This window comes from Pecten maximus, chromosome 8, assembly GCF_902652985.1.
Source record: "Pecten maximus chromosome 8, xPecMax1.1, whole genome shotgun sequence".
NCBI classification, from domain to species: Eukaryota; Metazoa; Mollusca; class Bivalvia; order Pectinida; family Pectinidae; genus Pecten; species Pecten maximus.
The window spans coordinates 32,051,869-32,067,721 of NC_047022.1; the positions used below are offsets into that span (position 1 = coordinate 32,051,869).

The 15,853-nt window shown below is 35.6% G+C and overlaps 1 protein-coding gene across 3 annotated transcripts in view; it reads right to left on the reverse strand.

Moving 5' to 3' along the window:
* Positions 1–5,509: 5,509 nt before the first annotated feature.
* The window catches only part of LOC117333214 (cell wall protein DAN4-like), a 40,802-nt gene continuing 30,458 nt past the window's right edge, over positions 5,510–15,853 (reverse strand). For all 3 annotated transcript variants that reach the window (XM_033892395.1, XM_033892396.1, XM_033892394.1), the window contains exons 19-21: positions 12,578–12,757; positions 11,602–11,742; positions 5,510–7,644 (exon numbers count right to left, since the gene is read on the reverse strand). In XM_033892395.1, the coding sequence (XP_033748286.1) occupies positions 7,458–7,644; positions 11,602–11,742; positions 12,578–12,757 (508 nt within the window). In that variant the 3' untranslated portion in view covers positions 5,510–7,457. The remainder of the gene's footprint in view (positions 7,645–11,601; positions 11,743–12,577; positions 12,758–15,853) is intronic.

Consider the following 15,853-nt stretch of genomic DNA (forward strand, 5'->3'; position numbering starts at 1 on the left):
AATATCTTGGAAAATAATACCATGATTGTACAGTTGAGTGTAAGCTAACCTTTACACCCTAGTGCACTACGTTTAAACTAGTAGTGCACTACTACACTACATTTAAGCTACAGGTAAACTAGTAGTGCACTACGTCCAGTCATGTGTGACCACAAATCCCCCTATACAGGTAATGGACAGTGCCACTGGACACCTGTGTTAGATACCTGTAGTTGTTACATATACAGACCAGTGTAAATTGACTGCCTTATATTTGTCATCCTGACTTTACCAGGTATATGTAAATATTGATGAAATTTTATCTATTATTAACTCAAAATAAAATTAGTAGATTTTTTCCCTCAAGTACACTGTATTATGTACATATATTTTAATATTTATTATTTTATCAGATTAATTTTTTTTTAAATTCAATGTATTGTTACTTCACTAATATCTGTTTACAGTACATAATCAATATTCTCATTTATGTTCTGTAACCTTGATATGACTATTACTGCACGTGAACTCTCAAAATCAGCGGGTAGAGCTTTATGTGCCCTATATACTAAATTTATACTAGCTGGTGGAATGACATATTCAGTTTTTAAATCATTGTATGAATCGCTGGTTGAGCCTGTTTTATTTTACGGCGCGGGTATATGGGGCCTAAATACGTACAAGTTTATACAAACTGTTCAAAACAGAGCATGTAGATACTTTCTTGGCTGTGGAAAAAACGCATCAAATATCGCAACGCGTGGCGACATGGGCTGGGATTCCTGTATGGTGAAACAAAAACTTGAAGTGTGTAGATTGTGGCTAAGACTTCGTAGTACAGATATGGACAGAATAATGTATAAGATACATGCATGGTCTCTGTCTACTCCAAAGAGTTGGGAAACCAAAACTAAGAAATTTCTCCAGGATCGTGATCTTACAGACTTTTTAATACATGATGTTGATAAAATTCATTGTTTAAATATTGCTAAAATAGTATTAAGTAATGAGGATAGAGGAAACTGGTATAGAGATTTATGGAATGATATTGGTAATGAGAACGGAAACAAACTTAGAACTTACAGAAAGTATAAATATTGTGTTACACCTGAATATTATGTCACCACGATTATCAGTAGGCACCACCGTAAATGTTTAGCGAAATTTCGCTGTGGTAACTTAAAATTGAATATAGAGACCGGTCGGTACACTGTTCCAAAAACTCCATTACAAGAACGAGTTTGTCGATTATGTAGTTCAAACCATATTGAAGATGAAACTCACTTCCTGATTGATTGTGATTTTTACGATGATTTAAGAAATACTTTGTTGGAGCAAGCAGGAGTGTTTAATCCTACTTTTTTTGAGCTTGACTCCCAACATAAACTTATATATTTAATGAATAATAATGCACTACAGTGCTCATTATCATCTGTTTTATATAAAATGTACAGAAGACGGCAATGCTTTTAAGGGTGAGATATTTTAGAAATTGTGTCAGATTTATCTGATTTTATCATAGTTGAATATTTTATGAATTGGATCAGGTTTATTGTACATTTTAAAATTGTAATATATTGTAAGCAAATGTGACAATACTTTAGAATATTTTAGCATGTATTTCTTAAATTTAGTTAATGCATAGCTCTTATTAGATGATGATATGACAGTGTCTCATAGGTCGAAATCGGCCGGGTGTTTTAATAACTCAGTGATGAAAACTGTATTTTATGTATTGTATTGAAACATGTGACACTTGAATAAACTATTTTACTTACTTACTTACTATAATATCTACAAGTTATGTACATGTACCTGTATGTATAATTGGTACTCTCAGGACATGCCTGTTGTCATAGACACCTGGGCCCCAGGGCCCAAACCCCACCTCACCACCATGGCCACCTTATGGACCTCCATAACACCTTACCTATATATATGTATCAGATGAGGATCAGCCTTAAGGTGTGCCTGTTTTAACACCTGGCTATAGTTTTGTCAAGTCCCCAATTACCCCCCCCCCCCCCCCCCCCCCCCCCCAAGGGGTCCGTTTATAGCATGCTGTGCCAGGCTCCTCTGTCTTACCTACCTGTAATTAGCATCTAACACTACCCACATATAATATCTACCTGTAGATGTTTTTCAAAAAGTTTTTTTTTTTTTTTGCGAATCATCAAAAAATAATTAATTTTTACATACATTTTTCTTCACAATAAAGATATTCAATAAATATAGTTTAATGCTGATTTTCTTTAATTACAAGAAGAGGTAACTTAGTCAGTTCAGAGACCTATATATCTGGTCAGTTATACATTTTAAGGTAAAGAACAATTAATCATTTTCTTAATGCAGTAGGGAAACACTTAAATGCTGATCAAAATGTATCCCAAAATTCTGTTTCTAAACAATATTGCAAAAAAAACATGTTAGCGTGAATTGTAAAAAAAACTTTGGCTTAATTTAAGGTCCACATGATGCACATGTGTATATAATATATTTTTTTAGCAGGTAACTTTATAGAAGAAAATTATGAGGTATATAATCTTAAAACTGTTGCCCTCCCCTCCCCAAGTTTGACAGTATATATATATTATAACAAAAATTACATTAATTGTTCCCTCAGGCCATTATCTCATTCAGTGTTACCTGTAACTGATACATGTACCTGGAATCAGATCCAATATGTTAGATCTTTAAAGTATTAGATACCTGCACACGGGTACATGTACAGAAATTTCAACTATTTCAGTAAAGGAAGATGGACGGTGTATTACAAGTAACATATACATGTACCTTTTGGAAATTTAAAATTTTGAAATATAGAACTGTTATGATCACTAATTACCAGTACATTCAAATAATCTCTTTCTGTACATGTTAAATCATTGTTTAATTAACTTTCTTTATGTGTTCAAGTTTCTGGCTTTAAGCATTGGATGTATACACATAGAATGTACAACATATATTGTGGGCTGAATTAGGTTTTAATAAGCATAATATAACATCAAAAATGAAATTATGAATATGCTGCTTAATTTAATCTGAAATTAAACTACAATTTTAATTAAATGTATTAAATTGAAAATGTTCAAGTAACGATAATTGTTTTGAAATATTTTATTATATACTTTCATGTGATGAAAACAAAATTACTGAAATTAAACATGTGAAATATATAACTGATCAATCAATACAAAATATAAAGTACCAAAAGATAAATGAAACTTGGCTAGAACAATTTAACTTAGTTAACTAAAGGATTTATAAAGTAAATTTGTCTTAACTTAGTTAGTGTATAATTAACAAGAATAGAAAGGTTGAAATATAGAGTGTAGGACAAAACACTACACTCTATGTAGCCGTGAAACAGTTTCTCATTTTTTTCTAGATTGTCCTCTACATAATGATTTGCGGATAAATTTGTTTACTTCCCTCAATAATTTTAATATTGACCATAACCATATTTGTATTAACATTATTTTAAATGGATGTCCTAGTTGTGATGGAAATATTAACAGAATAATACTTAATGATGTCCAAAATTTTATAGGAAAATCTCATCGTTTTAACTTATATAAGATCTAGAAAGCCATCATACTGTTCATCTTGAAAAATACTACTTAATGAAATTAATAATTTTTAACTTAAGTTAAATATCATATATATATATGAACTCAGTTGAACATAGCTGATATTTATTTAAAATATGTATTAAGATATACTTGCATTGATTTTAGTTCCTGTTTTCTATATATTAAATCAGTGTTTGAATAAAGTCATTAACTACAGTATTATTAAAATTACATAAATTATATGCATAGAAAATTCCTATACAGTTCAGGTGGTGATGACCTGTGCAATATAGGCACATGGACTTTTGGTCTAGCCACCTGTTACTGTCTCTATATTAATTAACTTTGATGTCTACAATTGTTTATTTATTTCATTTGGAACTGAATCACTGTTATATTTGTTTATATTTATATTAAAGTGTGTATGTGTGTGTGCAAGTGCTTTATGTAACATATTCTGTGTTTATCTTGTGTTGAAAAATAGTTACTTCCCTTAATTCCTTTGTTTATATTATGTATTTCATTTCAAAATATTTAGACCAATTAATTTAAAAGATTGTAATTATATTCGATCACTCAATCCACCATGGAAAGAATTTATATAGGCTTGCCTGTTATTCGATCCAATTGGTATTAACATCATGTCAATAAAATTTGTTGAAATGAAAGACAACTCGTTGTTAGTGAGTGCACTCCCCTTGGGGCATTGAGAGGGACCTGGTAGACGAAGTGAACGTAAATCCTTTCCAGGATAGTTAAATGAATTTGATTTGGTCTCCCTCGAGTTTCGAGAAATACTGATTCCAATCTTCAACAGTCAAAATCCAAAATGACAGCAACTGTCAGCCATTTTGTTTTCTAATCCATCTCAAGATTGAGCATATACACAAGTGAGGAACAAGAGGAGCCTAGATATGAAATTTTGAGAAAGAATTTTCTGGAACTTTTTGCGGAATAGTGATAAGGATTGTTAAGGATAGACAAGACAGTCGTCAGACTACAGACAAATGGCAACTCGAGTAACCCACCAACTCATGATGGTGGGGTTCAATGTTGTATATTAAAGATTGTAATTATATTCGATCACTCAATCCACCATGGAAAGAATTTATATAGGCTTGCCTGTTATTCGATCCAATTGATATTAACATCATGTCAATAAAATTTGTTGAAATGAAAGACAACTCGTTGTTAGTGAGTGCACTCCCCTTGGGGCATTGAGAGGGACCTGGTAGACGAAGTGAACGTAAATCCTTTCCAGGATAGTTAAATGAATTTGATTTGGTCTCCCTCGAGTTTCGAGAAATACTGATTCCAATCTTCAACAGTCAAAATCCAAAATGACAGCAACTGTCAGCCATTTTGTTTTCTAATCCATCTCAAGATTGAGCATATACACAAGTGAGGAACAAGAGGAGCCTAGATATGAAATTTTGAGAAAGAATTTTCTGGAACTTTTTGCGGAATAGTGATAAGGATTGTTAAGGATAGACAAGACAGTCGTCAGACTACAGACAAATGGCAACTCGAATAACCCACCAACTCATGATGGTGGGGTTCAATGTTGTATATTAAAGGACCTTTCCCCCACCAGGGAGGGACAGCGCCTATTTATAAATACAGATTTGAAGTAGAGGTTCTTGCAACTGATTATCTATAAATAAATAATATTCTGGATCCAGGAAATCTATTAACAGCTGTTTTGTCATGACTGAACTATTCAAGTGAGCAATACAGGCCTTATGGGCCTCTTGTTAGCTCGACTGGTCACTCACCAGAGGTTATAGCTTAGCTTGTGGTCTGTACGTCAATATAAAGGTAACTTTAAAGAAAATAGTACATGTGTATTTCTGATATGATTTACTTAAATTCCCAAATTTCTTGCAAACTGATCTTCCATTTTATGGAGTGTTACTTACAAAGTCATATGTAAAATGAACAAAAAACTAAACTTTTTCTTTTATAAATTTCTCAATTTATTGGATATGTATCAAAATGCATTAAATAATAAATAAGTTTTCACTAACTTACTAGTACACTCTAAATATAAACTTTGTATCCACTCCAGCACAATCATACAGCATCATTCCTGATCCTTCATGAAATTAAAATATAAGGACGGTTCCATTTTTTCTCGCATAAAATTAAAATATAAGGACGGTTTCAATTTCTCTCGCATATTTCACAATTTGGTGTGTGTGCTATGTTTATGTATTATGAGAAGTATCATACAGAGTTTGGTCAGTATTATAAATACATGAGCGCAACAAAAAAGGAAGAAAAATTTGCACATTACATACATGTGATTAACTCCTCCCACCAGCCCCACTCCATTTGTTATTTGATGTTTTGTTGGATTCCTTCACTGGGTAACTCCAACATTCACTGTCATTTATTATACTAAAAGGGATTCATTCAGTATGGAGTCAGCATAGATTACACAGACTTGATTCTACACCCATAAATCAACAAAATACCAGCAATCTCTGTGGCATTTAAAGTATCTTCTCTAGGACAAGTCTGCAGATTATACTATGGATGGGTCAGAAGTTAAAACAAACATTTTCAATATCTGGCATAACTGACAGATTTTCATTTGGGATAAGTTATTAAATTGTATTAGATATATCAATTAATTTGAAAATAACATTAACACATCTCGGGTTATGCAAATGTACCAGTTCCTGTGTATTACAGGATAAACCTTGAATATCACAGAGTAGCTTGCTATATACTAACCTTAAAATAAAACTCAATACCACCATGTGACCTTTCACGCTTTCAACTTATGATACACTCTATTATGTAATTCACTTGATCTCTCACACCCTCCCATTTTAATCCACATAATCTCACACCCTCACATTTTAATCCACAATGTCTCACACCCTCACATTTTAATCCACATGTCACATACCCTCATATTTTAATCCACATAATCTCACACCCTCACATTATAATCCAGATAATCTCACACCCTCATATTTTAATCCACATAATGTCTCGCGCTCACAATATAATCCACAAAACCTCTCACACGTCCACCTTATAATTAACCTCTGACCTGTAATCCACAGGACTTCTCACACTCTCAACATATAATCCAACTCTTCCTTGTTCTACATGATTTCTCACACCCTCATTCCACACAGATTTAGGCTGGTTGGGTGGCACAGTGGTAGCTCACTTGCCTTTAACCTAGAAGAAAACTGGACTCTTGGACCAGTTTCCTCCCACACTTAAAATCACCTTATAATCCACCTCACAATGTTACCTATCTAGCCTAATGTATCTTACACATTTATTATAATCCAGCAATTAAACTCCTAAACAAGTCATGATATGTGTACATATTAACAACAAACTAAGCATATCACATAGAAATATGGAGACATACATTACATTGTATCACGGGTCAGCTAATTTCTCTACTCACCAATTTTCATGTTTTATTCACAAGAACGTTGACAATTTGATTCCATAGACTTTTAAAAATACATGTCACTGAACTGACAAGAAACTCAAGTAAAAAGTTATATTTTTGTGATGCAATATCAAATAATTTCTCATCTGCATGATCTGATCACGAGGAACGTCAACAACCCATGCACAATTTTAACCTTTAGTGGTCAAATCCACTTTAACTAATTTAATCACCTTCTAAAAAAAAGATATAAATTGAAACCTGTGTAAGAGCAGAGAAGTATTGATAGGTGACATGGGGTGGTGGGGGTCAGATTCTAACATTAAATGTTGGTGTAGTTGGTGTTGGCCAAGGAAAAAAAGTAATTGACTCTCGTTTATCTCCATGGTGAACAGTATCCATGGTGAACAGTATCCATGGTGACCAGCGTCCATGTTGTCCGATGTGGGCTAACCAGTGTCTATGATGACCAGAATTAGGTATTATATGTTGATAGACCACCATGGCCTGACAAGCATGAGATAGCCAATGACGAAGAGAATGAGAATGAGAACCATGGCGAGGGCGAACTGTTTTGTGTCTCCGTCGTAGGCACTGGATAGTGGATAAATAAGTTCTTCCCAGCAAGTGTCCCTACTGCAGATGGACTCATCGTAGAATTCCTGCCACCTGTACACAGGAGATATGTTATTGGATAAATCAATTTGTATTAGTCATCTTAGATATACAGAGATACAATGATTTTATATTTAGCAGCTCTTCCAAGTGATTTTGAATTGGGGCTATTCCAGTAAAATATCTATATAACAGAAGGAGTTTTGTCAGCTACTTCCCATAAAAGTGTCTATTGGAGGATTTGTTATCTAGGGGCCTGCTGTATCTTTATCTTTTTAAAGAGGTTGCTTTATCAGTAAATATATGTTTTTGGAGTAATTTGACATGTAAACAGTATCTTTATAATACAAAGTACACTGTTTTGACATCTTTATAATACAAAGTACACTGTTTTGACATCTTTATAATACAAAGTACACTGTTTTGACTCCAGCATCAACCGTGCATAGAATTTCTTTTTTTTTCTTGAGTCCTTCTGTCAGATATAAATTTTACTGCAATAGCCATTAGCATAATTCTACAATTAATATAGATACAGCAGATCCCTAGATACAGCAGACCCCTAGATAACAAATCCTGAAATAGCAATAGATACGACAGTCTAAAAGATACAGCAGGCCTCTAAATGACATATCTTCCAATAGCTATAGAAACAGCAGACCCCTAAATAACAAATCCATGAAATAATATAGATACAAAAGGCCACTAGCTACAGCAGATCCCTGAATAACAAATCCTATAACATATAGATACAGCAGGCCCCTGAATAACAAATCCTATAACATATAGATACAGCAGGCCCCTGAATAACAAATCCTATAAAAGATTTAGATACAGCAGGCCCCTGAATAACAAATCCTATAACATATAGATACAGCAGGCCCCTGAATAACAAATCCTATAAAAGATTTAGATACAGCAGGCCCCTGAATAACAAATCATATAACATAAAGATACAGCAGGCCCCTGAATAACAAATCCTATAACATATAGATACCGCAGGCCCCTGAATAACAAATCCTATAACATATAGATACAGCAGGCCCCTGAATAACAAATCATATAAAAGATTTAGATACAGCAGGCCCCTGAATAACAAATCCTATAACATATAGATACAGCAGGCCCCTGAATAACAAATCCTATAAAAGATTTAGATACAGCAGGCCCCTGAATAACAAATCCTATAACATATAGATACAGCAGGCCCCTGAATAACAAATCCTATAACATATAGATACAGCAGGCCCCTGAATAACAAATCATATAACATATAGATACAGCAGGCCCTGAATAACAAATCCTATAAAAGATTTAGATACAGCAGGCCCCTGAATAACAAATCCTATAACATATAGATACAGCAGGCCCCTGAATACATCCCCCCCCCCAATAACAAATCCTCTAATTGATATATTTACAGCATACCCCTACATACATCAGTCCCCCCCACCCCCATAACAAATCCTCTAATTAATATAGTTACAGCATACCCCTACATACATCAGTCCCCCCTAACAAATCCTCTAATTAATATAGTTACAGCATACCCCTACATACATCAGTCCCCCCCCCCCCCCAATAACAAATCCTCTCATTAATATAGTTACAGCATACCCCTACATACATCAGTCCCCCCTAACAAATCCTCTAATTGATATAGTTACAGCATACCCCTACATACATCAGTCCCCCCCTAACAAATCCTCTAATTAATATAGTTACAGCATACCCCTACATACATCTGTCCCCCCTAACAAATCCTCTAATTAATATAGTTACAGCCTACCCCTACATACATCAGTCCCCCCCTCCCCCCCCCATAACAAATCCTCTAATTAATATAGTTACAGCATACCCCTACATACATCAGTCCCCCCCCCCCCCATAACAAATCCTCTAATTAATATAGTTACAGCATACCCCTACATACATCAGTCCCCCCCCCCCCCATAACAAATCCTCTAATTAATATAGTTACAGCATACCCCTACATACATCAGTCCCCCCCCCCCCCCCCCCCATAACAAATCCTCTAATTAATATAGTTACAGCATACCCCTACATACATCAGTCCCCCCCCCCCCCCCAATAACAAATCCTCTAATTAATATAGTTACAGCATACCCCTACATACATCAGTCCCCCTAACAAATCCTCTAATTAATATAGTTACAGCATACCCATACATGCCATATTTTTGGGAGACCAATAAGGGAGATTGATGATTATTTTAAGGGAATTTTGCCTAAAATAAGGGAGATTTGTGCGCGACATAAATATCAACATTTTTACTCAATTTTTTAGCAATTAACTAATTTTGAAAGTGATAAAGAATATTTGTATTTATTTTAGATATTAATCATATTGTATATGCAAACAACAAAAAGTTGTATAAGGTAAAAAATGCAATAAGTATACATTCAGATTCTGATGATATGAATTTTTTTCCGATTTTTTTATGTAACACAAAAAGTTTCACAGCTTTATGCACATTGCATAACAGCATTTGAAAAGGGTATATTATAATTACATGTAGCTAAAGATTAAGACAAGCAAGTTATTCATTTATCAGTTTGGATTTTCTTAAAATTAGAAAGCTTGATCCACTCTGAGGGAACACATCAGTTGTAAAAATCACCATGAAATGTCCTGTGGGATACCTTATGTTGGACCATTTAGATATAAAAATATTCCAAGTGTGCAAGTGTATACATGAAATTATGAGAACGGAAGATGTTAATGTTAGGAGACTGCAGTAAATCTTATCACGATCATTCTAGATTTTGTATATTGTCTCTGTCATGGACTGTACAGTCATTGTAAACACCATGATTGACCACTTTGTAACGACCAACAGATGTGCTAATTTGATAGTTTTCTAAAAGAAATTATCGGATTTCATCTTGCTATCACTGATCAACGATACACATGGTAAATGAAAAACACGTGTGATTTTGCGTCTGACCAGACTCTGTATCAATTACCATCATCAAAGTATGGTCCTAAAAGAAAACAAACCATAATTCAAGTCTGTTAGCTAAGGGATGGATCACGTGATTGCTAAATTTAGCCAAATCTCGCGAGAAAAACACTGTATTGTAAACAAAAATGGCGTCGGCAAAAATACCGGAGGGAATTACAAAATACGGGAATTTTGGCTCTCCTGCCGGGAGGAAATAAATGACTTGAAAATAAGGGAGATTTTGTCTCACGCCGGGAGGTATGGCATGTATGCATACCCCTACATACATCAGTACCCTCATAACAAATCCTCTAATTAATATAGTTACAGCATACCCCTACATACATCAGTCCCCCCTAACAAATCCTCTTATTAATATAGTTACAGCATACCCCTACATACATCAGTCCCCCCTAACAAATCCTCTTATTAATATAGTTACAGCATACCCCTACATACATCAGTCCCCCCTAACAAATCCTCTCATTAATATAGTTACAGCATACCCCTACTTACATCAGTCCCCCCCCCCCCCCCCTGACAAATCCTCTAATTAAGATAGTTACAGCATACCCTTACATACATAAGCCCCCCCCCATAACAAATCCTCTAATTAATATAGTTACAGCATACCCCTACATACATCAGTCCCCCTAACAAATCCTCTTATTAATATAGTTACAGCATACCCCTACAAACATCAGTCCCCCCCCCTATTAAATCCTCTAATTAATATAGTTACAGCATACCCCTACATACATCAGCCCCCCCCCCCCCTAATAAATCTTCCAAGATATAGTTACAGTAGGCCCCTAGGTACAGCAGACCCTAAATTCTCAAAAAGATAAAAATACAGCAGGTCCCTAAATAGCTCATCATCCACTAGCTCTTAGACACAGCAGACTTGTAAATCATAAATTAAGCCTATGTACTGATAAAGATGTACCAGACATCTCAATTATCAATCAGACCAAGGACGGTGAACAATGTAAGGTGTTCTCTAGATGATCACACCTTCACTATTAATAAAGGCTTAGGAAGCTTACCTGTCGATCCTTGGAGGAGTTTGAGCGGACACCTTGACAAAGTTGACAGTGCTGTGTATTGGGAACGCCTGTACCCCTGTACCCTGACACGCAGGATCCCCACTCGTACCGCAAGTCATGTTCAGCGTGATGTTGGTGTAGCTGAGAATGTGACAAAGAAGTACAGTAGTTATCAGTCGTGATGTTGGTGTAGCTGAGAATGTGACAATGAAGTACAATAGTTATCAGTCAAAGTCAGTGATGGTTTGGTATTTTATACAAAATATTAACTATTCAGTAATCATTTCGTACATATTATGATCTGATATATTTCTGAAATCTTTTAACATGTACCTGGTATTATAGGGATCTTGGTACCATTGAATGTTCTTTATAGATTCTATGTCAGATTGATCTTTTCTCTAATTTTCCCTTCCTCTTACTAATCTGTGTAAATTGAGAAACATCCCTCCAGTACTTTTCAAACAAGGGGAACCTATATATATGAAATTTGAGATTTAGCGGTAATGGCAGTCTGTTGGCCATGTTGTTTTTAGATTGGTCAAAAAATGCAATACGAGGGACCAAGGGGAACTATATATGAAATTTGAGAAAGATCCCTTTAGTACCTTCTGTAAAATAGCGATAACAAACTTCAATCGTCAAAATACAAGATGGCTGCCTGTCGGCCATGTTGTTTTCTGATCAATCCCAAAATGCAATATGCATAACAAGGGACGAAGGGGAACCTATATACTAAATTTTAGAAAGATCCCTTCAGTACTATTGTTTACGGAGGGACGGATGGACGGATGGACGACGGACCACAGACATAGGGCGATTTGAATAGCCCACCATCTGATGATGGTGGGCTAAAAACTTCACTTTTATATTCTTTATCCAAATACACTGTATTATGATTATAAATATACACATTGTCTATATTTAATACAATAGATGTACAGTTCAGAAATAAGTCTGTAAGATAGAGTGTTACCTGATGAAGGAACCTATCACCTCATAGATAGGCTGGTTGTTAGATTTACCAGTCTCCGCATACATCACTTCTAAACTGATACCTGTAACCACATCAGTACACATGCCGCTCGATTCTCTGGCAATCACATCAGCATCTGTTAAGTTGACTGGCCGATCACAGACGTATGACAAGTTACCCCTAAAATATCAAACAATGGCCACTATTACACACATGACAAGTTACCTCTAAACAAGAGGCCCAATGGGCCTGTATCGCTCACCTGCCTCTACACAAAATTGCAGTTGATTGAGGTCATTTCTACAGATACTATGCTGATAACAACTTTATTTAAATATCAGAGTAAGCCAGGTTAATTCATGTCAATATATTTTCTAGTCCTTCATTCCAGCATACTATTGGCCTAAGATCGGTTCTTGGCGACTCTTGGCTCTAAGCATGCTACAGACAGGCCCAATATCAAGTCCCTGGGCCTCTTGGTTATTGAGAAGAAGTTGTTTGAATATTATAGCCTATTTGACCCATGTGACCTTGAATGATGGTCAAGGTCATCTATTTGAACAAACTTGGTAGCCCTTCATCCCAGCATGCTACAGGCCCAATACCAAGTCCCTGGGCCTCTTGGTTATTGAGAAGAAGTTGTTTGAAGATTATAGCCTATTTGACCCATGTGACCTTGAATGTAGGTCAAGGTCATTTATTTTAACAAACTTGGTAGCCCTTCATCCCAGCATGCTACAGGTCCAATATCAAGTCCCTGGGCCTCTTGGTTATTGAGAAGAAGTTGTTTGAAGATTATAGCCTATTTGACCCATGTGACCTTGAATGAAGGTCAAGGTCATTTATTTGATCAAACTTGGTAGCCCTTCATCCCAGCATGCTACAGGCCCAATACCAAGTCCCTGGGCCTCTTGGTTATTGAGAAGAAGTTGTTTGAAGATTATAGCCTATTTGACCCATGTGACCTTGAATGAAGGTCAAGGTCATTTATTTGAACAAACTTGGTAGCCCTTCATCCCAGCATGCTACAGGCCCAATACCAAGTCCCTGGGCCTCTTGGTTATTGAGAAGAAGTTGTTTGAAGATTATAGCCTATTTGACCCATGTGACCTTGAATGATGGTCAAGGTCATTCATTTGAACAAACTTGGTAGCCTTTCACCCCAGCATGCTACAGGCCCAATATCAAGTCCCTGGGCCTCTTGGTTATTGAGAAGAAGTTGTTTGAAGATTATAGCCTATTTGACCCATGTGACCTTGAATGATGGTCAAGGTTATTTACTTTAACAAACTTGGTAGCCCTTCACCCCAGCATGCTACAGGCCCAATATCAAGTTCCTGGGCCTCTTGGTTATTGAGAAGAAGTCATTTGAAGATTATAGCCTATTTGACCCATGTGACCTTGAATGAAGGTCAAGGTCATTTATTTGAACAAACTTGGTAGCCCTTCACCCCAGCATGCTACAGGCCCAATATGAAGTTCCTGGGCCTCTTGGTTATGGAGAAGAAGTTGTTTAAATGAAAAAGTTGACGCCGGACGGACGGCCGGACGGACGGACAGACGGACGGACGACGGACGCCGCACCATGGCATAAGCTCACTTGCCCTTCGGGCAGGTGAGCTAAATATTAAACAATGGCCGCTATTACACACGTGACAAGTTACCTCTAAAATATTAAACAATGGCCGCTATTACACACGTGACAAGTTACCTCTAAAATATTAAACAATGGCCACTATTACACACGTGACAAGTTAACCCTAAAATATTAAACAATGGCCGCTATTACACCATGACAAGTTACCTCTAAAATATTAAACAATGGCTGCTATTACACACATGACAAGTTACCTCTAAAATATTAAACAATGGCCGCTATTACACACATGACATGTTACCTCTAAAATATTACAATGGCCACTATTACACACGTGACAAGTTACCTCTAAAATATTAAACAATGGCCACTATTACACACGTGACAAGTTACCTCTAAAATATTAAACAATGGCCGCTATTACACACATGACAAGTTAACCCTAAAATATTAAACAATGGCCGCTATTACACCATGACAAGTTACCTCTAAAATATTAAACAATGGCTGCTATTACACACATGACAAGTTACCTCTAAAATATTAAACAATGGCCGCTATTACACACATGACAAGTTACCTCTAAAATATTAAACAATGGCCGCTATTACACACATGACAAGTTAACCCTAAAATATTAAACAATGGCCGCTATTACACACATGACAAGTTACCTCTAAAATATTAAACAATGGCTGCTATTACACACATGACAAGTTACCCCTAAAATATTAAACAATGGCCGCTATTACACACATGACAAGTTACCCCTAAAATATTACAATGGCTACTATTACACACATGACACGTTACCCCTAAAACATTAAACAATGGCCACTATTACACACATGACAAGTTACCTCTAAAATATTAAACAATGGCCGCTATTACACACATGACAAGTTACCCCTAAAATATTAAACAATGGCCACTATTACACACATGACAAGTTACCTCTAAAATATTAAACAATGGCCGCTATTACACACATGACAAGTTACCCCTAAAATATTAAACAATGGCCGCTATTACACACATGACAAGTTACCTCTAAAATATTAAACAATGGCCACTATTACACACATGACAAGTTACCTCTAAAATATTAAACAATGGCCGCTATTACACACATGACAAGTTACCTCTAAAATATTAAACAATGGCCACTATTACACACATGACAAGTTACCCCTAAAATATTAAACAATGGCCACTATTACACACATGACAAGTTACCTCTAAAATATTAAACAATGGCCACTATTACACACATGACAAGTTACCCCTAAAATATTAAACAATGGCCGCTATTACACACATGACAAGTTACCCCTAAAATATTAAACAATGGCCGCTATTACACACATGACAAGTTAACCCTAAAATATTAAACAATGGCCACTATTACACACATGACAAGTTACCTCTAAAATATCAAACAATGGCTGCTATTACACACATGACAAGTTACCTCTAAAATATTAAACAATGGCCACTATTACACACATGACAAGTTACCTCTAAAATATTACAATGGCTACTATTACACACATGACAAGTTACCCCTAAAATATTAAACAATGGCCACTATTACACACATGACAAGTTAACCCTAAAATATTAAACAATGGCCACTATTACACACATGACAAGTTACCTCTAAAATATTAAACAATGGC